At 44.0% G+C, this 25,613-nt stretch overlaps 1 protein-coding gene across 1 annotated transcript in view; it reads left to right on the top strand.

Annotated features, from left to right (window-relative positions):
* Window positions 1-24,410, top strand: part of DUSP10 (dual specificity phosphatase 10) — a 39,222-nt gene extending 14,812 nt beyond the window's left edge. The window contains exons 3-4 of the mRNA XM_059414115.1: window positions 19,460-19,831; window positions 23,085-24,410. Of these exons, the coding sequence (XP_059270098.1) occupies window positions 19,460-19,831; window positions 23,085-23,350 (638 nt within the window). The 3' untranslated portion in view covers window positions 23,351-24,410. The remainder of the gene's footprint in view (window positions 1-19,459; window positions 19,832-23,084) is intronic.
* Window positions 24,411-25,613: the final 1,203 nt, after the last annotated feature.

Raw genomic sequence — 25,613 nt, 5'->3', positions numbered from 1 at the left:
GGGCTTCTGCTTTGGTGGGCAGAGTGAGGAAGTGTGGAGATACCACTCAGCACTATTAAGAAACAGAAGCCATTGTGGAAGTGGACAGTCTAGCAGGGTCAATACCCCCTCGTTTTGTAAATATGAGTCACCCCCAGTTTCATGCTGCTGATAAGATACTCCAGAAGGGACATCATTACAATAACAGCAGAAAGAACTGGACTTTGTGAGATGCTGACTAATATGTGTTTCTGGGTCCCCCCTGCCCCGTCCCTCCTTAAACCCTGGGGTTTTAGGGCAGTGTTGAAGTCTTCTGAGTGTTTAAGCAAGTGCAGTCAAAAGAATACATCAGATCAGAGACAATTCCCATTAGTTCTTTTTGCCAAATTGAGGTAAAATGCCCTTTAAATAGGAGCTAATTCTCTGACAGATAATTAGCTTGTCTTCCTTGATAAGGTATGTGAATTGGATTGCATTTATTATAATTAATCTTGCATATTATGTAAAAATGCATTCGTCTGCCCTTATTAGGTGGATCTCTTTATTCTTACCTTGAGGGTGGCTGGCACTGGCCCCATCCCAACTCCAATGAGAATTGAATGAATTAGATGAATGTCAGGGTGTTGGGCAGCTCTCCCTTGCAAAAGTTGGGACCCACAGCCGAATGTGGGGCGCCACCATTAAGAGACAGCACTTCCATATTAATATCTGCAAAGTTTAAAAAAAAAGAACCTTTGAGAATGTTCTGGGACCTGAGAATCAGAACCTACAAAGCTGCCTAAACAATTACCTTGAAATCTGTCCCCTACTAGTGATATTTTTTGAATTTATAGTGCAGAACTTTTTCCAGGGAGTGCAGGGTAGGTGACTGGTTTGGTATACTAGCTGGTGGCTGGGCAGTGACTCTGGGGGGTGGGGGGGCTCCTCAGTGAGTCAAGGAGCTAAACTCCTCCCTCTGGTTTCCTCCCACCCTCTCCCCTCCCCCTCTCCCCCAGCCATTCACAGCTACTTACTTGCAGCTCTGTGCTTTGGGGCATCTTTTCCCATTGAAAGCTATTGCCTGTTGTCCCTTGATTTTGCCAGTTTGAAATCTATGTCAGGGAGATGTGGGAGCATGGGAATAAAAAAGCATGCTGTGGATTAACTATCCAAGAGCCTCTCTACACCAAGTTGAAGTGGTTCTTTTCCTGAGAAGAGGGGGGCTATTTTACATTCTGTGGAGCTGACAGGCATAGCGCGGCGTAGGTTTTAGTCATTTGCCACTGCCTCTGTGCACATACATATTTCAGTTCACATTTTTAAACAGGGTTGGTACAGCACTGAGCTCCAACTCATTTAGTGGAAATAACAGCCCTCGATCTAAGCTCTCCAGTGATCTCTATCTGAACACTATCCAGTGTGGTAGGTAGCCAGGACTCACAGGGGGCCCCTGAGCCTTTGAAATGGGACTAGTCTGAACAGAAACATGTCACATTTGTAAAATACATGCTAGATTTTAAAGACTTTGTGTAAAAGAAGAATGTAATATATTTCATTGGTAATTGTTTTAACATGGGCGTGCCTGGGTGGCTCACTTGGTAAGTGTCTGACTCTTAATTTTGGCTCAGGGTCATGATCTCAGAGTTGTGAGATTGAGTCCTATGTGGGGCTCTGTGCCCATGGAGCTTGCTTAAAGTTCTCTCTCTCCTTCTCCCTCTACCCCTCCCCCCTACCTCTCTCTCTCCATCGCTCTAAATAAATAAATAAATAAATAAAAGAAATGTTTTAACATTGATTGCATGTTGAAATGATACTATTTGGGGCATGTTGAGGTAAGTAAAATATATTATTAATGTTAATTTTATCAGTTGCTTTTTACTTTTATAAATGCAGCTACTAGAAAAATAATTTTGTTACATGGTGCTGATCTATATATAGTAATAACAGTATTATTATCCGGATCTACTTTTTAGATGAGGACACGGAAGCTGAGAGAGGTTTGGTAAATTGCCCAAAGTCACACAGCAGAAAGCCAAATTCGGAGCCACCTGACTCTGGAGCTCATACCCTTCCCCACTGCTGAACTGTATGATAGAGAATTTGTCCAGCTTTTGTCCTTGGTTCCTGGGTCATAACCTGTAATCACACCCAAGCTTATGCTAATGAGATAGCTTAGGCTAATAAGATAGTTTAGGCTAATGAGATGTTTCAGAATAAGGGTGGGCCATCAGGAGGACAAACAATGTGATTAGAGGATGGGGGACTCGCTATTATCCAGACCTCCTCCTGGTAAGAAAGAAGGGCTGGATATTGAGTTCAGTCACATGACCAAATGGTTCACTGAACCATGCCTCTGTGATGAAACCCCAGGAAAAACTCTGAACCTGAGAGCTCAGCTCAGCTTCCTGATTAATGAATGCATTGATGTGCTAGGAGGGTGATAGGGGTCTTCGAGGCCAGGAAACTCTGTGTTTAGGACCTTCCCAGACCTCCCTCTCTTGGTCTCCTCATTTGCCTGGTTCTGATTTGTATCCTTTGTAATAAAACTAAGAGTAAGTATGACATTTTCCTGAATTTAAGAGTCATTGTAGTGAATTATCCAAACTGAGGGGGTGTGGGAATCCCAGAATTTTAGTCTACTGGTCAGAAGCGTGGATGGCCTGGGACTCCTGAACTTGGCGTTGGTATCTGAAGTGAGGGGACTGTGGCCTTCGCTTGTGGAGTCTGTGCTGACTCCACATTGTTAGGGTCAGGATTGTACTGCAGCCTTACAGGAGAACGTACCTTTCATCTGGATATATATTTTAGGGGCACGGTAATTGGGAAAATGAAGGACTTGCTTGTTTCCCTAACCCCATATCATGGGCGACAATGGCTAGTTCCATTCTAGACGTGTAAAATGACTCAGCCTTTGAGTCATTAACCACCAGTCAATGCTTTTGACCACTAGGCTCAGCCTGGAGATGGGGAAGTCTCTGATGCCACCACAGCCAGTAGCTCCTGGCCCGCAACACTTAGGGTCTGCTCTGTGTCTTCATTCCGCAGACAGCCCTACGTGATGGTGATGGCATATAGAGATGACATGCCGGCACCTCATTCATGCCAGAGATTCTTAAATATTGATTTGGGATGGAGTTCCTTATAGGAAACTGATCAAGGGTGATGCTGTGGGTAAGGAGCATTTTTGTAGGTTAATTTTTAATAGTTTTCATTGCGATAACCATACTTTTTTTTGTGGTTAAGATTTTATTTATTTATTTGAGATTGAGAGAAAGAGAGAGAGAGAGCAAAAGCAGGGTGAGGGGCAGAGGGAGAAGCAGACTCCCTGCAGAGCAGGGAGTGACCTGAGCTGAAGGCAGACACTTAACTGACTGAGCCACCCAGGTGCCTCTAGAACCATACTTTTGTGGTTCCATTACATCTCATAAACACTGTGTTCAAATCAATTGTCTTTTCTTTGGAGGCTTTCGTTTGCATTTTTAAACCATGATCCTGTGTCCTTTATTGATTTATTTTTGTTTGGTTTCTCCTTCCTTGCTTAAAATAGACACTGTCTCTTGCCTGTGGTTCTAACTATCGTCCTTCTGTTCCTACTCAGGCCTGGCCCTTGTCCTGCAAGGCCTCTTAGGTCACCAACTCCTAGAAAGTGGAGTCCTGAAAGGACGTCTTGGGGCGGCCCTTGAAGGCACGTTTCTAAGAAAAGACAAACTTAAACTCTGTGGTGATTACGAGGGAAAATTCCTTTACCAGTGAAAGCTAGGAGTAAAACCAAAAGGGTTCTAGAGGTATAAAAGAGGTCTTTTGAAATACTGAAGATGACTTGATTTCTCTCCGACTTGGGCCATCCCTGGGTGCTCGTCATTCTGTCCCTATGGGAGGCTCGCTCTTCAGAGCTGGTCACTTTCAAGGTGTAGGGGACTGTAACCCCTTGAGCATCTCTCCCTGCTACTGTCAGTGACTGTGGAACGTCAGTCAGTCCCAGTTTCTAAGAGGGAAGTTGGATCATCGGAAACAACTAAAGGGGTACAGAGGCATTCCGTTCTCACCCCGACCCTTGAGCCTCTCCCCTTCCGGAGGACCAGAGTTCCCGAGGCCCCTTGTCTGCCTATGAGCGGACTGTAGTGTTACAGAAACGTTGCTACGGAGACATGTACAATGGAACAGAGTAACGTGTAACGATGTTACAGAGACATGAGCAGACATAATGTTACTCCCGTGAGAGAGCGAGGGTTGTCCCGGCCCCTCGCTCATACTGAGTGCTTCATAAATGTGTGAGAAGAGGAAGCTCATGTTTGAAGAAAAAGTTCTGAAGATGTGATCATGCTTTAAAGTGACCTTAAGATTAAGTAACTTGCCCAAAGACGCAGGACTAATGAGAGGGGTGAGAGGAACCCAGAATGCCTGATTTTAAGGTCCCACGTTGTGTGTCTTCAACGGGAGGCAGAAGAAACAGCCGCTGACGTGGTGCAGACCTTGTCCCCGAATCGTCTATCTGTTCCTGCTCACCGTGCCCAGGGCGGGGGTCAGTGAGCTCAGAGAGGCTGAGCCAGAGCTCGTTGGGATTTGTACACACAGTCCCGGGCCCCCCAGCTCATACTGAGTGCTTCATAAATGTGTGTAGAACTGAACTGCCACCCCCTCAAAAGTCCCTGAGATCTCTCAGGCCAGGCGTGCCCTCCAGGGCCTTTTTTTTTCTTCCCTCATGGCTGCTTTCCATCCATCTCCCCGTCTCACCACTCATCTAGAATGTCCAAGGGGGAGGTCTGGGGAAGGAAGAAAGCACTGGAAGCCACCAGGTGCACATTGTCTCCGGCTGCAGCCATGACAAGCTATGACCCAAGTCATAGCTACTTGTCACATGCAGGTCTGGGTCCTTGCGCAGGCTGCCACTTTCCCGGGAGCCTTGTCGGTCCTCCTTCCCAGCCGCAGAGGGCCAGGATCTCTGTGTCCTTGTACTGACCTCACCTGTCCGGTCCGGCACCTGCCTTCTGTGAGTCACAGTTGGACAGTTCTTTTTTTTTTTTTTTAATTAAAAAATATTATTAAAAAAATTTTTAAGATTTTATTTATTTGACAGACACAGATCACAAGCAGTCAGAGAGGCAGGCAGAGAGAGAGGGGGAAGCAGGCTTCCTGCTAAGCAGAGAGCCCAATGCAGAGCTTGATCCCAGGACCCTGAGATCATGACCTGAGCCGAAGGCAGCGGCTTAACCCACTGAGCCACCCAGGAGCCCCTATTTAAAAATTTTTTTTAAAGATTTTATTTATTTATTTGAGAGAGAGAGGGAGCACGAGCAGGGGGAAGGGCAGAGAGAGAGGAAGAAGCAGACCCCCCACCCCCCACCCCCCCCCCCCCGGAGCAGGGAGCCCAAGGTGGAGCTCGATCCCAGGGCCCTGGGATCATGACTTGAGCTGAAGGCAGATGCTTAACTGACTGTGCCACCCAGGTGCCCCCTTGGTAGGTTCTTTAAAGATTTATGCCAGTCCTTTTGTTAAGCTTCCTCCAATGTACCTTAATCCTTCCTTCTGTCTCATTAGATTTATCCTCAGAGAATATATGAATATATACATATATGTATATATATATATTTTTTAATCTCTCAAGTCCCTAACATTATGCTGAACCACGCATAATAGGTGTTTGTCAACTAACTGGCGTTTCCCCATCTCATTGCAAAGGTCACATAATCTAGAAATATTTCATGAGCCCCTGTACAAATTGGGTATTACTCTGGGTGCCAGACAGTAAATACCTTTATAATTTCTGTTAATAACTACCAGCATTAGCTCACTCAGTTCTTGCAGTAACTCTTGTTGCCTATGGTACTTTGTCCCGTTTTACAAATGAGGAAACTACAGTACAGGAGGGTTAAGCAGCCTGGCCAAGATCCCACTGCTAGAACGTCCTGGAGAGAGCTCAGGCCTCAGCACGGTGAACTGCTGGGCTCCATTTCCCCAAAGACAAACAGCATATGGACATTCTTGGGTGGGGTTGGGAGGGCGGTGGGGGGGTGGGGTGGGGCTCACCAGTTGAATAATCACAATACACAAGTAAAGAAATGACAAGTAATTTCCGATTGTGGTAACCGCCCTAAAGACAATAAACTCTGAGGACTTGATGATACAAAACGAAGGAGTGACCAGAGCGGGTTCACTGTAGACTGGGTGTCGGGCAGACCTTTGGGAGGAGACTGCGTCTAATCCTAGGTCTGAACCACCCACGTGATGAACGAGAGGGAGACGGTTCCAGGAAGAGAGAGCAGCAAGTGCTTGGGCCCCTCTAGTGGGAGGCTGACCACCCAGGCCTCAGCACCAAAAGATAGCTTCTCCCTGGTTCTTGCACCCGGAGCCGGTTTAACAAAGCTGTGTTAAATTACTGAGTGCTGGCATTGGGAGCGCAGAATCCCCATTTGGAGAAACTCCTGATTTCATAGAAGTGGCAGCAGAGGTCCCAGGCTAGAACCGAGGATCCCTCGATCTTGCGTTTCAGGTGCTGGCCCGTTGGGACTTCTGTCACCCCAAGCAATGTGGGGCATTGGCATGGCCTTCAAGGGGATGTGTGTGGGTGGTGTGACAGTGCCAGATGTGGGGAGCATCTCAAGCCTGCTCTTCACTGCACATGTCCCAGGTTGAACTGACCATGACTTCGTTGGCCCTCCGCTTAGCCTCAACTCGAGTCCATGAGCATGGTATATCGTCCCAGCCCCCTCCTCAAAGATGCACTGGTCTCTTAGTGAGTTTCCCCTTAATTTCAGGAGGTGGTCTACAAAGTGGACCTCGACCTGCTAGCTTTTTTTTTTTTTTTTTTTTTTTTTTAGATTTTATTTATTCATTTGACAGAGAGAGATCACAAGTAGGCAGAGAGGCAGGCAGAGAGAGAGAGAGGAGGAAGCAGGCTCCCCGCTGAGCAGAGAGCCCGATGCGGGACTCGATCCCAGGACCCTGAGATCATGACCTGAGCCGAAGGCAGCGGCCCAACCCACTGAGCCACCCAGGCGCCCGACCTGCTAGCTTTTGATCTGGTGTGACCTCCTGTCTCTCGCTGTGCCCTGAGGCCTCCCCTGGCTTTGGGCCCACGCTTCTGAGCTCAGCCCTCCCTCCGGGGTCCGACTGTGTGCCACAGGCAGGCTGGGTGCCATCTGCTGTGGGGGGAGCTCACGCCTGCTCACTCTGGCCGTTGATCGTTAAGTGCTCAGTCTTGCTTCGTTTTTCTTGCCAAATATAGAATTCAGCTTGGTGACTTGAGGAACTTGTTGCTATGCTTTTCGTGAACTGAAAACATAGGTTCTGTAAAACAATTCAGATTTTGATGTTGACACTTGATCTTTTCCCCTTCCACTTCCTGAATTCCCTAAGCTACAGCTTTTGACCTCCAGGGCATATTTAAAAAACAGGGTCATAAAAGCTGTTTGTTTGGACATGGGGCTTTCATTCAAGCAGGTGAAGATGCACCCAGGATTGTTGTCCCTGTCTTCCCTTGGTGTGTGTCCCTTTGCCTTGCTTCCTGCCTCTCCTCCCCTTCTCTTGCCATGGATGTTTCTAGATGACCTTTTGTGAATGTAATTTCCAATGAGAATGTTTCACAGTAGAAATATGCTCTCCCTTGAGGCTTTGCTCCTGATATTTCTAGAGATTTATTTAATTGGACTCTACTTAAATCCCATTGGAAAACATACTTTTGCTGTGAAGTTGTGATGTGTTTAATTTGGGGTCTAAGACAAATGTCGGTCCTCGGGGGAGCTGGACTGTTAGCAGCCGTGCTCCTTTTTGTACACTGGGGTTGTTTAATGAATAGCTTCACTGGGCTTTCCTCTGTTTGTTTGTTTAGCAATGCTTCATTATTTAAACTTCTGCCCTGAAAAGCAAAGAATGTTTTCCCTCTCTTCAGAGAATTGAATAATAATGGAGAGTATCTAGTTGAGCTCTTGGGAAAAATATGGCTTTGTGTTTTATAACACTCTCCTCCTGTTAACATTCTTCCCTCTGCAGCCTTCCAGTATGATCTCATGGATTTTTTTCCCCCTCCCTTAATCCGCCTTGATGGATTAACCGGTATTGAGGTTTTTAGCGAACAGAGAAGGTGGAGCCCTACCGTGGTAGAGAGTAGCTTCCTAAATACACAGAAATTGTCCAACAAAAATGTTCTTCAGCCCAGAGAGGTGTTGCGGGGACAGCATGGGTCAAGGCTGAGCCACAAGGAGTGTATAATGAATGAATTAGGTGTCTTTGGGAATGGAGTAGGCTTCTCCGCTTGCAACGGGCTCATGGAGCTAAGATTCTGGAGGGTTCCATGGACTTGCTTCTGATGGCCATGCTGGTCCATAGGCAGCATCCTCATCCTGACTTGGAACGTCTCTGGCTTGATTTTAAGATATGGTACTGACATGGTTCGGTTCCCAGGGGCCAGATTCTCAGGTATTCCATAAGTTTGGGTGTGGTTCTTGGAAAGTAGGAATTATAATTTGTAGTTTTAACAAGTCAGCTATGGTGCTGAGAAAAGTGGTACGGTATTAATCTGCAAAATACCGTAGACTGGGTCACTTAAACAACAGAAGTTTATTTTCTCCCAATTCTGGAGGCTGGGAGTCTGAGATTTGGGGGCTGGAATGGTCAGGTTCTGGCGAATGTCCTCTTCCCAGTTTGTAGGTGGTCACCTTCTTGCTGTGTCCCTGATGGTGGACTGACAGTCACCAAGCTCTATCTCTTCTTATGAGGACCCCACCCCATGTCCTCATCTAAACCTAATGATCTCTCAAAGACCCCCATCTCCCAATACCACAACATTTTGGAGTTGGGGGGTGTCAGGCTTCAACATGCAAATTTGGCATGGAGTGGGGGACACAGTCCCTATAGGAAAAAAAGATGTTATTTGGGGAGAGAAAGGGTGTGATTTATGCCCAGGTCTTGGAGTAGAGTTAAATCACACCATCTGGTAAATTATTTTTCCCCCCTTCTCTCTTGATCCCCTTTTCTTTTCAAACACATAATAATCCCTATTATGGACTTCTGAACATTCAAGAGCTTCCTGCTTACTGACCTTAGAATAAAATCCTCCTCACTGCTTAATGTCCCTAAGAGGCCCTCTGCAGAGTTTTGTTTTTTTTTTTAACTCTGTTGGTCACTCCCTCCCCCTGCCTGCTCAAGGGAGTCAGCCCCATGTTTGAAGGCTTCAAACATGGGGCTGACTCGCTTGAGTCACTACAGGCATACGAGTGTCCTGCCCTTGCGAAGAGTGTGGTTCTCTCTACCTTCTACCCCTTTCCCAAACCAGCCAGTCCCTTCTCATCCCCAGGGAGGCTCTCCCTGAAACCCATCTAATTAGTGCCCTCTTCCAGACCCCAGGAACTGGAGGGCACCTCCTGTCCCTTACCATAATTAATCATTACCTTTCTCTTTGTGTGTGTATCTGTTTATCATCCATCTCCTCCCATTGGACCCTGACCTGTGGGGACGGAGCAGGGTGGAGAGACGGAGGGGACATCTTCAGCATGTCATTCAAATCCCCCCAAATTTGGGAGGGCTCATTCTTAGATGGGAGAGATTATCAAGGGGAAACATCTACAGATATCCCTGGTGTGTCTAAGAGAACCCAGAGACTCGAGCAGAGTGTTTCTGGTGCACCTTTGTCCCTGGGAGCTGTTTGGTCTGTGCTGAGACTTTGGGACAGTTTAGACGTGGAAAGCTGGAGGAATGAAAGGGAAATCCAAACTTGCAGTTTTCCAGGGACCTGGGGCTGGAACTTCCTCCGGTCCCTGTGCTCCATTCTTTTCTCTCCACACAACATTCACTCGAAAGCCATTCACTCAATTGAGTCCCAAAGCCCCATCGTGAAGAGAAAACAGTTACATCTTCTTTCTTTCACTGGCATTTTTGGTAGAGGGGCAGGGGAGCTTGTTCTAGAGGCAGGTAGACTCCCCGCGAGAAGGAGATTCCACAAGTGGGTCTGTGGATGGAGTGGGAGGCTGCAGGGGGCAACTGGACCCACCAGGGGTGGCTGCTCTGCCCATTCCAGGCCAGGCTATAGGGCGAGGGGAGCTTGTCCCAGCCTCTCAGACAGAGGGGCAGACTCCCCGGAGTCAATGATGCTCACCCCTGCCTTCCAGGTGGTTCTTGTTGAAATCTTTCTGACAGAATAGAGAGAGTGGGTATCAAGATGGGGTTTTCTGCATGAACAGGGCCTCACTATGGGCCCTGGGGAGGAGAAGGGGCCTGATCTCTTTTCCCATCCCTACCCTGCACTCTTTAAAAATGGGTTTCAGACATCATCTGCGGATTCATTGGCAGGCCAAGCATCATACCTGTTCCAGGTAGAATCTCCCCTCTCATTTTCTTCCCTGATTCTCCGTAGGGTTTCTGAGATAGACTGGGGGGGGGGGGGGGGGGGGGGGGGGGGGGGGACAGAGGGGGCAAACCGGGGGGGGGCCAAGTGCGTCCTGCGAGAACCTGAGGGGGTTCCTGGGCCTGTGGGAACCCTGAAATCTTACGGTTCAAATCCCACTCACAGAAAAGTCATCTGCTCATTAAAATAACACGAAGCTGCTTGATTGTTGTCTTTGTGGAAAATTACATGACTGTCATCGGCTGTTGCTTCTGGCAGTGCTTTCTGTTCTAATGTAAATACATGAGGTCACAGATTTAAAGAAACAGGCTGTGTTTACCTCCTGGTGAAGAATCCTCTCCAGCCATCCAACTCGTGCTCCCTCGACAGGCAGGAGTTACACTTGGGGAATCCTGAACCCTCCTTACCCATGAAAGCCTCAAAGTTGGGATGGTGTTGGGTGGGGGGGGGGGCATTAGAAGTCCACCTCCCTTCGTGGGAGAAACTGCTTTTTTTTTTTTTTTTAAAGATTTTTTATTTTATTTATTTGACAGAGATCACAAGTAGGCAGAGAGGCAGGCAGAGAGAGAGGGGGAAGCAGGCTCCCTGATGAGCAGAGACCCCATGTGGGGCTGGATCCCAGGGTCCTGGGATCATGACCTGAGCTGAAGGCAGAGGCTTTAACCCACTGAGCCACCCAGTCCTTTTTTAGTGCACTGGAGCTCCTGCCCAAGGCTGAAGAGGGAGTCTGGGCACTGTTCTGACCTGTTCAGCAGTGAAGGTGATTGGAAGCCCAGGGAGGCAACTTCTGAGCTGGGAGGTGTGTGAGGTGGTGGGGACAGAGACAGCATCTCTGGAATTTGGACAGAAACGTGCCAGCATCAGCGTTCCTTGGAAAGGCTACGATCAGAGTTTCATTTTCAACTTTTTAAAATCAGGGTTCCTGAGTTGTTGGATCCTTCTGATTCCATTTACTTTTTTGAAATAACTATTTATGCATGTATTTATATAAAAAAAAATTCCCACTGAGGATACTACAAAGATTTGATCGATCAAAGAAGGAAGCAGTGTCTTTTAAAACATAAGAAAGAAGGGCCCCCAAACAAGTTAATGATTGAAAATAGTTATAAAAGCACATAGAGACAAAATTGAAGCTGAGAGCTCATTGTAAATTGTACAAAGACTGGGAACGAGCAAAGGCTGATTTTAGTTCTTGATATAGATTAAGGTCGTGTATTAGCTTCTTTTCCAGAATGCTGGATTTTATTAGTCTACCAGATTGTGGTCTGAAGAATATAAAAATGAGTAAGTTACTTGAGTTACAATGACTAGACAATAAACAAGCAATGTTTATTTGGGGTGAGCGTTAGTGGTCTAATTTATGATTTTTGTCCAGTAGAAAATCCTTTGAAAGGACTTTATTATTTAAACTCAGAATTTGAGAAAATTCTAGTGTAAACTTTTCAGGAAATTTCTTTAAAACATAACTAAATACCTCTTGGCTAGATTAAGTAATATCAAGGATAAGAACAAGAGTGACCTATATAGTCTGTTATAGGAGACAATTTTGTGAAGGGCATGATGCTATGTATATTTTTTTAAAGAATTTATTTATTTGAGAGAGAAAGTGTGCAAGACAGCACAATACTGGGGGAGAGTCAGAGGAAGAAACAGACTCTCTGCTGAGCAAGGACCTCCCCCCTAATGTGGGGCTGGAACCCAGGACTCTGGGATCATGACATGAGCCGAAGGCAGATGCTTAACAGACAGAGCCCCCTAGGGGGCATTCTTGAAATACTTCCTACCTATGATTTGTCACTAGGTAAAGTTGACACCAGAGAGAACTTTTACCTTTATCTTTTAATGTTTGTAAATTATTTCCAAAAAGGGATTGATATCTATCTCAATATCTCTTCCCTACAGTTATTGGGATCAAATATATCAAGAAACCACCTGTCTTCCTGTGACATTTGGCAAAACCCCGTGTACTGAGGGATTTAAATAAGACTATTCCTGCTCTCCAAGAACCAAAGTTCTATTAAAACGATTAATTTATATATACATAGGAAGAAAAATACCCCCCCAAAAAAGAATAAACATTAAAAGTACAGTTTTAGTTGTGAAGTGATGTTGCATGTGAGCCTATTTCGGACGCTTGAACTAAGATTTTATACGGTGACCCCAAGCAAAATTTTGAACATCTCAACTAATTGAGGAATTATAGGAATGGAAAAGTTATACATGCACACACTTTTTCTATATCTCTATTTCTAAAATTTCTAGAAATATATGTGTATTTATGTATATATATGTGTGTGTGTGTGTGTGTGTGTGTGTGTGTGTGTATCTCCATAAAATTTGCCAGGCATGCATTTATATGTATTGATGACCCTATATATCCTGCCTCTATTGACATCTTAGAACACAAATAACTAAATATAAGGAAGTTTCCAGGGGAGACCACCAACCAGCAGACTGAGCCCCCCTTCTGCATGCCATTTCCTCTTGCATTAGTGGAATATAAGCTGTGACCGAATTGACCGTTCCAAGAGCAGGGCTGTAGGCAGGGTGCCCTGTAGGCTCTGCTTTGATAGCCTGTCCCTTGCTTGGGACTGGTGCTAGCAGATGTTCTTTTCTTCATGTCTCTGTGTCTCTGAAACATCTGTGTCTTCTTTTGTGGTCCCACCTCTATCTAGCTCAGCCCCCAACTCTGACCCTCCAGAGTACAGCCATCCTCCAGCACTGACCACCCAGAGTGCTCCTTATCTTGGTGGCCCCAAGGACAATTCTTATGCAAATAGCTACGGGTTTGAAAAATCTTCTTAAGGATAGGAGGATGGATGTTTCACCAGTGGTTTCCATGAATGAATCATTACCTGAGACTGAGTAGTAAGTAGTATTCCCGTTTTATACTTAAGGAAAAGTAAGAAACACCCAATAATGTTCAGAAAGCCACACAGCTAGCATGGGGTCGAGCTACTATTCTGAATCAAGGCAAGGATTTCCCCCTGCTGCCTTATATATCAGAGACTACCTTATAGAGTTGGCTTTTGAAATATATCTGTAGATAACTTGTATCTCCTATCAAAGAGACCAAAGAATTAAAAAACAAAAAACAAAACAAAACCCACGAGGTGACACAGATATATCTTCCTGGAACACTTAATATTTGTCCAAATCGTCCATATGTGTTCCGTTGGATTGAAGATCCTGGCGTTGTTAAGAAGGTTAAGCTTAATGATACCTCTTTGTTTATATCTTTTCACACGTTGCACATTTCACAGGGAAGCGATGAAACAGTGTGATTGGGAGACTCCTCCCTGACTCATGGCCTCACTAACCGAACTGTGGGACCCAGCTTCCCAAGTCTCCCTCTTCCTTAGGTAACAGAAGTGTTTCTTGATCCCTTTGTTTCTTCCTATACCTACTGACACCGCGCTCTCACTGGACACAGTCTCTCTCTTTAATATAGACGCCCCACACATTGCCTGGGGACAGGGTCATAGGACAGTGTAGGGGACATCAGCAGCCATTGAACTTGAAATCATCCCTACTATAAAATACAGTCTGTGGACTCTGAAGACAATTCCATGTAAAGCAGGAACAGTATCCTGTACAGCTTTAGCTGCTATCCCAAATACTTCTCCTGTGAAGGTGGGTGGTTTTCTGCCTTGAAAAGCATGACATCACCATGGCCCTGTCTTTGAGCGTTTCAGCGCAGGAAGCCTGGCGTCCCCTCCAGTTGATCCAGGCTTTGTTTCTTCCACAAGGGTCCTTGTGTATAAGAATCTCGGGAGTCTGCTTTGATGCATTGCAATTGCCTGAAGGACCCACAAAATAGGATCCTTTAGGGCCCCGTTTTACACCAGTAGCTCTCCCCTTGGTAGTAATAATATTTAACTCAGGTATCATTTTATCCACGTTAAGAGACCTAGGAGATGGATACCAGGGTTAACTACATATTGTGGATGTGAAAACAGAGGCATAGGAACATTAAATAACTTGCGCGAGGTAACACAGCTAGTTAGTGCTGGCAGCTAGTTAGTGTAGGATTTTGAAACCAAGCCGTGTGCCTCCACAGTCTGTGTTCTTAACCACTGTCATCAAAGTACCATTTTACTTGAAAAGACTGCTCACCCAGGCTTTAGTCGGTAGAGCATCCAACTCTTGATTTGGATCGGGTCATGATCTCAGGGTTGTGAGATCAAGTCAGGTGTCAGGCTCTGCACTCAGCAGAGAGGGTCTCTCTCTTGCTCTCTCTCTGCCCCTCCCCACTGCTTGCATTCTCTCTCTCTCTGAAATAAAGAAATAAAACTTAAAAAAAAAAACTAATAAATAAATAAACAAATAGAAGTCTAGTCTCCCCCTAAGAGAAAACAGACAACAAAAAGGGGTGGTTGGTATGCTCGCTGCAAGCTGGTAGAAGTTGCATTTTCATCCCCTTCCTTCTCTCTTTGGGTGTTAATTCCACTTGCTGGCCTTCAGCGAGAGTTGTCCTGACATTTCTGGAGAGTACTCACTTTCCAGCATCACAGGAAACCTAAAAGCGTGTGTGTGAAAGTGCTGTCCATCTTCCGAATATGGAAATCCCTTGCTTATAGCTCCTGCATTTGGACGTGGTTCTTTCTGTTGCCACCCAGAGCACCGCTTCTGAATCATATCGCAGAAGGCTCTGCTGCTTCTAGAACTGCACCATGGCCAAAACAGCAGCAGGAGCCGCAACCAAGCTACAAAGAGCTTTGCCACTAAAACCAGAGTCCGTTGCTGCTGTGGGTCTGTGGCCATGCTGTTGGAAGAAACCAGGACTTGTATTTCTACATATTTTTCTTTAGGGGTAGAATCTTCTTTGTTGTTCCCATTCAGAATCAAAGTGCTGACCATGCTCATTTTGGCAGAGAACCTAGTTTTGAGATAAGGTTGGAAATGTTTGCCCCCAGCAGTGTTGCTCGTGCCTTGAAAATATTTGCACTGTGACTGCAAGCAATTGTGTGTGTAAGAAGATGGCTCAGCCCGGTGGGGCCTAGGGCGTGGAGTAAAAGATGGGCCAAGAACACTTTTATTTAAAACATACTCCGTCACTGGAAAAAACAAATAAACAAAACCCCCAAAACCAAACTAAGCCAAAACAAAAAACAACCACACAGAAATTTAAAAAATATGCAGTTTTTATTGGGAAAGCAAGAACAAAGGAAATCAAACCTATTTGTTTAGGAAGAATAGGGAGCTGTGGCTTCTTTATGATAAAAGTATATTATTTAAATGTTAAAACCACGCAGGTCCATTAGGCCTTAGCTCTTATTTTTTTTTTTTAGATTTTATTTATTTATTTGATAAAGAGAGAGAGATCACAAGTAGGCAGAGAGGCAGGCAGAGAAAGAGGGGAAAGCGGGCTCCCCACTGAGCAGAGAGCCCGATGCGGGGATTGATCCCAGGACCCCGAGATTATGATCTGAGCCGAAGGCAGAGGCTTAACCCACTGAGCCACCCAGGCGCCCCGGACTTAGCTCTTTTTAAATAAAATGTTAAAAGTAAAAACTCTGGAACATTTGCTTACTGGTCATTTAGAGTCTTTATATTAAGGAAAAGAAAAAAAAATTTTTTTTTAGATCTTTAAAATAGTGGTTTCCCAAAGTAATGAAAACAAAAAAGTGCTTACCATGGATAGATGTTGTTTCAAAATACTTTATTTTTACTAACCAGTCTAATCCTCAAAACAGGAATGTGAGATAGGTATGATTATTATCCCTGTTTTATATCTGGGAAAACTGAGGAACCAGGAGGTAAGGAATTTGCTCAGGATCTGGTAGCTTGTGTCGCCAGAGCTGGGACTGAGATCCACGCCATCTGGCCTGAGAACCACTGCCCAGCACTTAGGGTTCTCACGGACTGCAGTGTGGACAGATCAAAGAGAGATGAGGACACGGACAGTGATGATAGCAGAGTAAGAAGACATTATTTATCAAATGCCTGGTTATAGATCACCATGTTTTCATAGGCTGCCCCTACCACAGCTCCATGGGTAGGTGACATTATGCCCACTTTACAGATCAGTAAACCAAAGCTTAGTGAGGGACAGTGATTTGCACCATGACTCACAGCTCTCATGGGGCAGAATCAACATTGTAGCCTGGATCTGTCCGCCTCTAACATGTGCTCTTAATCACCAGCTACTTTGTCTCTACCTCACTTGTTAGTTATCCTGTTAGAATGTTCTTATGTAGTAATAAGGAACAGGACATAATCAGTCTCCTCATTAAGTGATCAGGCTGTTCAGCCGCTAGTGGGATAGGGTGGGGGAAGGTGGTTGGAGGAGAAAACCATATTAGCCTTAGTCTTTCCTGCTCTCCTTCCCCAGCTTCCAAGTCCAATCTCCTAAGAGAATAAAACCATCCTCTCTGCAGACATTTCTCTAAAAAAACACCATTGTGAGATCTGACTGGTTGGTTTGGCTTGGAGCACCCCCCTTGTCCCAGGAGAGTTGCGTGACTGCTGTGTGTGGATATGCACGACCCTTAGTGAGAACTGATGCCTGCGCTGGTCAGCAGACCGACAAGTGAATGGGAGACTGTTTCTTCATGCCCCTCAAGGAGAATTTTCTTGTGCAACTCATGTATTTGAGTCATAACATTTCCTTTAATATCCTCTCCATCTTCAAATAGTGATGAACAGAGTTCCCACATGGCTTAAACATACCATATACATGTAGTTTTGCACATGAGCACCCCCTGGGATTCAATGCATTCTGTGTCTGTCTGTCTCAAATTCCCTTCTCCCCTCCCCCATGGTTTTTTTCCCCCCATTAGGCAAATGGAAGGCCCATGCCACCTGTTAGCATTACATCATTGGCTCCCCAGAACACAGTTGCACCAAAGGCCTTAAACAAAGTAGTTCTTCTTGTATTGTTTGTACTCAAAGAGCTGATATCATGCCAACTGATGTCATTGTATGTCTTTGTGTAACTGCTATGGCAACTGGGCAGGTGGGGAGCCTCCAGCTGATGTCATGGGGAAAGGAGGTGTAGAGACAGAATTTTAAAAAGCTGTATGCTGCTTTTTTCTGTGTGTGGGTTTTTTTGGCATGCATTTTTTTTTAAACTAGCTGCTTTTAAGACAAATTACAGCTTGAGTACCCTAAATAAGAATAGACAAAAGCCCCCCGCACCCCTTAGAGACTTCTTTTGAATTTATCTTGTTGGTCTTTCCTCTCATATGAAAAAGTGTAACCACTGCCCTTTTCTTAAGGGGAAAAAAAAAAGTGAATTAGGTTCCCATCACAGCATCAGTGTGAATTGTTTACTTGGATTTTATGGAGGCAAAGCTGAGCGGATTTTTAAATAACTCTTCATAGTCTTTTTCATGGGGTTTGTAATGGTGATGGTGGGTAATTTCATTTTTTTTTCTAGAAAGTAGTCACTACTGAAGTAGTCTTTCTGGTTTTCCATTTCTTCTCTTTACTTTAAAAATAATCTCTTAGGGCACAGACAAACTTTTTACTCATGATATCATAGCAGAGTGAACTAGTAATATGTAAAGGCAGAGTTTAATTCTAGATATCCATTAAAATGAATTTGTAGCTCCTGTTTTTCTTTTCAAAAAGCAAAGATAGGTTTTGGCACTTACCGATGAATGAACTGAGTGACCATAATATTACCCTCTTTGAATGATCATTGTGCCACCACTGGACCTTAATGATAATTAATAGGACTTACTGGGTTGTCACGTCTAGCTGGCTATGTACTGGGCAAGCACAGCCTTGAGACTTGGTCTAGGTTATAGTCTGGAGCTCCTGCTATAGATACCAAAGATGAGACTTGAAATGGGAAAGGCATAAGTTACGTTCGGAAACCCCTGGACAGATAAACTTCCTGTCTATTTCAACACAACCATGTCCTGTACCAGCTCTGTGTTTCTGGCCTAATCTCCTAAAACTCTCAGAGGGCATAAATGTTGTATTCTGGAGGCTTTCAGGTTTTAGGAGGTCTCTAACTTCCCCCTCCTTTCAAAGGGAAGACCAGGGTATGTAGTTGTTTGATAAGAATTAGAGCCCATTTGGTGAGAATAATATCAACTCAGATTTCCTGGACCTTATATGTACATTGTGTCATTTGACCCTCCTGATAATCCTTTGGGCTTCTGCATGTGTATGATACATCTAACAAATGTTAAAGGAAAAAGTTAAAGAAACTGTGATCCATAAATTTCCTACCTTAAACAAGTGCTCTTTTTTGCATGGTCTTTTAGTTCTTGATCACAAGTATGGTGAATGTTTTTGAATTGGCTTTGTTTCATTTAACATTACATATAGAAACATTTTCTTTGTTTCCATATTCCTTTCACAACTTTTAATGGCTACATAACATTCCATTGGATGATAATGATAACTTTTCATTTTTTAAGATTTGTTTTTGTCTTTGGCCTTTTCTGTGAAACAGATAATGCTATATAAACCTCTTTGTACATCTAGCTGGATATTTTAGTTAGATCACTTTCTTAAGCTCTATTCCTCAAAGTGCTGCTGGACTTACTCATGGGGTGGTGGTTTGCACACTGTGCCTGTATTCATTAAGTCCAGACTCCCAGTCGCACTAAAAGGTAGATGCTATTTCCCTCATTTTATAGATGGGGAACCACAAGCACAGAGAGAGAAATTAACTTGCCTAAGTCACAGAGCCAAGAAGTTGTGTTCCTGGGACTATAGCCAAGGTAATCTGGGTCTTCCAAGGTCCCTGTCCATAGCCACTCTTCCGTATTGGAAGCTGACTTGTCTTTCTGGGTGAGGTCAGCTTATGGAAGAGTGCAGGGCGTGCCTACACTGCCCACGGAGGTTGGCCATGCTTTCCCTGGCTCCCAAAGTACAAGGTTCTATGTAGGCCGCTGAGCATATGGCACCTTGAGGCAGGTCAAATCTGCTCCTGATAAAATTGCCTGGTGCTGCGAATGAACTCTTTCCAGGGGAACATGCCACGGTTTGTGTAAAGAGCCACATTGCGACAGTACCACATGCAGTGAGATCCTCTGAAGCTTGTCCTGGATCTCCAAATGGCCTTGCATTTTTATTCTGATCTCATTTTTTTAAAAGTGTGCCTCTGCAAGAATGCACTTAACGTCTCTGGGGACAGTGGCATTTTCTGCAACTCTGAAGTTCCAGGGATGGTCATTGTCACTTTCTGTGTGTTTGCTCCAGGTGGACTTAGCAGTTTCAAGCAGAACCATGAAAACCTCTGTGACAACTCCCTCCAGCTCCAAGAGTGCCGGGAGGTGGGGGGCGGCGCATCTGCAGCCCCCAGCAAGCTACCTCAGTCCATCCCCACCACCCCTGACATCGAGAATGCGGAGCTGACGCCCATCTTGCCCTTCTTGTTCCTCGGCAATGAGCAGGACGCTCAGGACCTGGACACCATGCAGCGGCTGAACATCGGCTACATCATCAATGTCACCACTCACCTGCCCCTCTACCACTACGAGAAAGGCCTGTTCAACTACAAGAGGCTGCCGGCTACTGACAGCAACAAGCAGAACCTGAGGCAGTACTTTGAAGAGGCTTTTGAGTTCATCGGTAACTATCTCCCAAGGGGACTTCTCGTCTTCCACCTTCCTTGCCCCAAAGCTTTTGCTTTGATATCAAGCCCAAGGTTTATGCCTGCGTTGCCAAAAAGCTGCTCTGGGGTGTTTTCAGGCTTTGCCACCTGGTGTGGCCAGTGTTCTTCTCAGTCACGGCCCGTTGAACGAATGCATGGGAGCCCCTGGGATGGGTATAAAGAAACAGTGATTCCGTTTGGTGGGGAAATCCACATCCCTCTCCTTCTCAATGAAAAGATGGTAGGGATGCACACGGATATGTTCTGTCCCAGAATTTCAAAAGAAGTAATGGAGAGGAAAGCCCTGGGAGGCCAGAGCTGGCACTGTGGCTGTGGCTATCTGGTCTACCATGTCTGCCAGCGCTTTGCAAGAGGTAAAATACAGTGAAGACGATACTACTTCCAAACTTGCCCATTTTTCCCTTACCTGGGGCTGAATTCATCTGCACTTGGGATAGCTTCTTTATGCGGGGTTGAGGCAAAGGTGACATTTGCTGAAAGGCTGCTTCAGAAGAACGTTTTTCAGTAGAACAGTGCTGTCCTGAACATCTTCTACATGTCACATCAGCACAGGGGAGACAGGAGTGGAGGGCTAAGTTGTTTTTCCTTTCTACTTGCTTTGTCTCCCTTCTGAAACACTGGGTAGCAGAAGGGTGTGAATGTGAGCATTAGCGAGATGGTACTAGATTTCATAAGACTTGCCCCAAAGTCGGAAAGACCAGGTTGTGTAGCCTGAGTAGTTCCCGAGGAGTGGAATTCTAACAACAGTTGACTTTAATCTCCAGAAGGAAGTAACCACCAAGCTAACCCTAATCCTAACTTTAATTTTTGCGGCTTCTATAGCCTTGAACTGTTTTAAGGCTCAAATTATCATGTTGGGGGGACAACTGGGCACCTAGCAGAGGCTCCAGTTTTTTTTTTTCAAGTGACTCCAACTTTCATTACCACAAAAAGGTGATCCACTACTTTTCTCAAATATTGTAGCAGGTTGTTACTGGCCTCTGTCCCAGGAAGAATGCACTCATGTTTGGTGCTCCTTTATCAGGAAAAAAAAACCAAAAACAAAACCTTGGGTCTGGTGGATTTGCTATAGAGTCGGCAGTTCTGGTCTCGTCACCCAGCTGTTTTCCTGGCTAATTCTGCCTTCCATGCAGGACCATGGACTCTTCCGTCTGGAAGCATAGTCTGGGTGGTCACTGAACTCAGAAAAATAAAGTGACTTCTCCAAGATTGTAAGAATTGTAGTGTCGGAGAAGGGAGCAGAATGCAAAGCTCTTGACTCCAAGACAGGGGCCTTTCTATAATACGCTGGGGCAGTGTTCCCAATGCTGTTAGTTCCTGAATGGCAACTAACTAATTTGTGGCTGCAAAGACACCTTAGATTCTTTATTAATTATATTTGAATCAAACTTTGAGCCCTGAGGAAGAACTATTTGTCACCGAGTAGATGAGGAGCTTTCTGGTTGATATATGATGTTATGACTGCAATTTTATCTGACTTAATTCCAGCTGGGGGAGTTAAGAGATTGTTTTCCATTTAATGAGTAGCATCAGACATGCTTGTCCCAACAGGATTTCAAGCAAGGCCTCTGCATTCCTTATACGCTATTCAGGCTTATCTGATCTTTTAAAAAAGGAAAACAAAACAAGTAACAAAGAGCATTTAACCTGAAGAACAATTTGGCATCACAGCCTGTATAGGCACAATGTTATTTTTGTTGTTATATCTTTAGATAACTGAAAGCAGCAGTTTTTGCAACCATGATGACATTTACTGAGAGTCTAATACAAACTAAGCAGAATGTATGTTTAGGATTTAACTATGCCTATTTATTTATTCCTGAATTGGATGATATTATTCCCACATTCCCTGAGCCTTGTTACTGAGTATTCCTCCCAGTATGCAGGTGACTCACACTAGCCTGTAGTGGAACCAATGGTCAAACCTAGCACTTTGCAGCGCATAGTGGAGGTCAATGAATAGTGTGTGCTCAAGGGAAGAAATTGCAAAAGGGAAATACTTTCTTCAGATACTTTTATCTATGAGAAGTAAGCTTAATTCACAGATTTTTAAGATGGAACTTTGCATAATGTTAGTTTTCTCAGTCCGCTGCTGGGTAGTCAATAGAACTAGTTTAACTTAGGGGCAGCTGGCTGGCTCAGTTGGAAGAGCATGCAGCTCTTGATCTCTGGGTCATGAGTTCAAGCCCTGCATTGGGTGTAGAGATTACTTAAGTAAATAAATAAGCCAAAAAAAAAAAAAAGTGGTTTAAGTTAGATCACTCCTTCTCACTCCCCTCCCGTACTTATCATCTACTTGATATTCCTTCAGGGATGCTTTCTTTGGGACGCCTTCTGGTCTAGAAGTGTCATTAAGAATCTGTTTAGGCAGTGCCCATAAGCTATTCCTCTGAGCTTCTAATGTATCTGAAAACTTACAAAGTATTGCTACTTTCAGTTGCTCTGATTTCTGGGCCACCATTAGAATTCCTCCATCTTTGTCATCACCGCCATGTTGGAAGAGCATTCAGGGATGCAGGGGGGTTGGACAGTTCAGTGCAGGTGATGCCTTGTGCCTAAGTACTGGAAGTCTTGAGCTACATTTGCAACAACAGGCTTTTCTGGTAAGAAGCTGAACATAGTTGCTTTCTAGTTGGGTTTCATTTCTCAAATCTCAGAGTTTAGTAAGGCTGGAATCCTTATCTATTTAATACCAGTTCCTGTACAGAACAATTCTATAATATAAAGAAAGAAATGTTTTGTTTTGTTTTCTTCCTCTATCACAGCTGGGAGAGACATTGTTAACAACACGAGTTTTGATAAACCATACAACCTAGTGATTGAAATTAACATCCTTTATCAAAAGGGTCTACTTAATCCGTGGCTTGCTTCACAAGCTAGTTAACTGTGCTGTAACTCTGGCTGCCCTAAGTGGCCACCCCCTGTGCAGCGAACTGTTTCTAGGAATGATTCCTTCCCCTCGTCTTCTCTTTAAATGGAGAAATGTAAATTCTTATTCATGCTAATATTACTTTTAGCCACTTCCGGAGGTTGCAGCATAAGTCTATACGATTAACTAGTAAATTATACTTTGTTTTAAAGCCATTTGAATTTATTTATTCTTTACTCTTTACGAAAGAGAACGTTGTCAAGTCTGGATGAAAGCTAATCTCTCTTTTTCCATATCTTTCTTCCTTCCTGCACCTCTTGGCTTTCTCTCTCCTTTCCCAGAGGAAGCTCACCAGTGCGGGAAAGGGCTTCTCATCCATTGCCAAGCCGGCGTGTCCCGTTCGGCCACCATCGTCATCGCATACTTGATGAAGCACACTCGGATGACCATGACTGATGCCTATAAATTTGTCAAAGGCAAACGACCAATTATTTCCCCAAACCTTAACTTCATGGGGCAGTTACTGGAGTTTGAGGAAGACCTAAACAATGGCGTGACACCTCGGATCCTTACACCAAAGCTGATGGGCGTGGAAACGGTCGTCTGACACAAGTCTGGACGAAGGGATGACTGGTCTCGGTTAAGAGACAAAGAGAAAGAAGGATGGATTCTTTTTTTCCCTTTTTCTTTCTTTTTCTTCTTTTTTCTTTCTTTCTTTTTTTTTTTTTTTTTAGATGGGGGTCAAGTTTGTGAATGGAAACAAAACTTGTTTAAAAACTTTTTATTTTTCACAAGTGTGAGAAGAAATTATCTTTTGATGCCGTTGAGATTTCCTTCCCTCGAACTGATAAAGCAGGGAGACTAGAGCTAGAGTAATTTTTTAAAGCCAACAATAAAAATATGATAAAACTCATTTCTTCCCCCCTTTTCCTTTTAAGCTATTTGTAGAGTTGATGATTAGTCTGTGCAGGTTCATAGACCGAAGATACTACAACTTAAACAAATTAAAAAGAACCAAAAGTAAGAGACAGAAAAGACATTGAATCACAAGGCCCAAGAGCTGCCTGGGCCACCAACACAGGAAAAAAAAAAAACAACCCAACCAAACCAAGCCCTGTAGTACTCACTGGTGCAAAGAGAAAATCAGGGCAGCTTAAGTGGTCTAAGAACCCTTCACATTCTTAAAGAGACAAAAGATACTGTTGATTTTGTGTGTTTCATACTCTGGATTATCCCCCCCCTTCTTTGGGTTTAAGAGATTTTTTTTTTTTTTTTTTTTTTAAATAGCGAGGAGCTGACCATTTTACCATATGCCTTCACTGGCTTCTTGTGCAATAATACGGTGTTTTGAGTGTGCAAACAAGTTAGAGCTGGCAGTCGACAATAGACAAATAGTGCAAATTTGCCAGCTTGGAGATAGAAAGGAATTCAATAAAAATCAATTACTTTCCTTCCCACCTTTTCCCTAATTTTTTTTTTTTTTTAATTTGATTCTGGTTACAGCGCCATAAACCTTGTTACATATGTATATCAGAATGTAAAAAAAAAAAAAAAAAAAAAAGACAAAAATTTATTTAAAAATATTTTTCGCAAAAAAAAAAAACTTGATGTGTTTCTGTTGATTGTGTAAAAATTTATTTTCATTATATAAATGAAACTCATTTTGGGATGTGTCTTTTTTCCTCCTCTTTCACTCAACTCAGGTTCAAGCATCTCTTACCTCTGGTAACTTGTACATGTAACATACTTGGAAATACACACGTTTTTATAAGTGGAAAGTGAGATGAGGGAGGGAAAATATTTTCGGATCCCAGTGTGACGCAGAGAGAATTAGCAAGGAAACCAAAGGGCTCAGGTAATCAATCTGCCTGGTTATCATCCCCCCTGTTCTCTTAGATCTCTACCCTCATCAGCAAATGCAATTTTCCGCATAGGGAAAAACCTCAGGTGAAGTCACTTAGAGGGATGAGGGGGATTCTACTCCAGCCTTTGAGTTCTGGTGACAGGTCACTGCCTGATTGATTGGTTAGAATTCTGTGACCTTTCCAGTGGCTGGCTGAGAAATATTTGTGACCATCCGCCATTTAGGGTTTGGATAGTCCCTCCCCTGCCCTCTTGCCACTCCCCTTGTCACTTGTTCACTTGACATCTTTTGGGTGACACTAACCACAGAGAGTGCAAGGCAGCAAATGGAGCTCAGCATCACGAATACAACTTTCTTATCACACTTGGTTAATACATAGATGGTGTTTCATGGGTTCCCAATGCAGAGAAAAGAGGGCATAGGGCTAGGGGAAGAGTATGATCTTAATGTTTTCTACATTTTATTAAAATACATGTCTAGAGGGACTTGGCCAAGGAGAAGATTCACAGCAAACTGAAATTTGCCTGGGGTGAGTAACAGAATTAAAGAGTCTGGGCATGTCCAGTGCTAGATGACTACGTTTGACCTATTTTTGCGAACATTGTTTAGAACTGCCATAACATAGTATTTTTTGACATTTATTTTTTAAATAGCTTTTCTACTGGAAGTGAAAAAGAAAAGTGAAGACTGAACTTAACAGGAATTAACTGAGAGCTGTTTGAATTATTTTTACGACAAAGAGTTAATCAGGTGAAAAGTAAATTTCTCTTACGGTGTTTTCTGTTCTTCAGACTAATAATTCCCTTGGTGCTACAGCATATTTAAGAAGTCAAGTTGTTATGTGATTAGTGATTTAAAATACATGGTGATTTACTAGGCATTTCTTTTCGTTTATTCTAAATCCAAATGTTAAATTTCTGATAGAGTGTAAGGTTTTTGTTTTTGTTTTTGTTTTTTCCTTTCCTTTCCTTTCTTTTCTTTCTTTCTTTTCTTTTTTCTTTTTTTT

The sequence above is a fragment of the Mustela nigripes genome, chromosome 10, assembly GCF_022355385.1.
Source record: "Mustela nigripes isolate SB6536 chromosome 10, MUSNIG.SB6536, whole genome shotgun sequence".
Taxonomy (NCBI): Eukaryota; Metazoa; Chordata; class Mammalia; order Carnivora; family Mustelidae; genus Mustela; species Mustela nigripes.
This window is presented reverse-complemented; position numbering and strand designations above follow the sequence as displayed.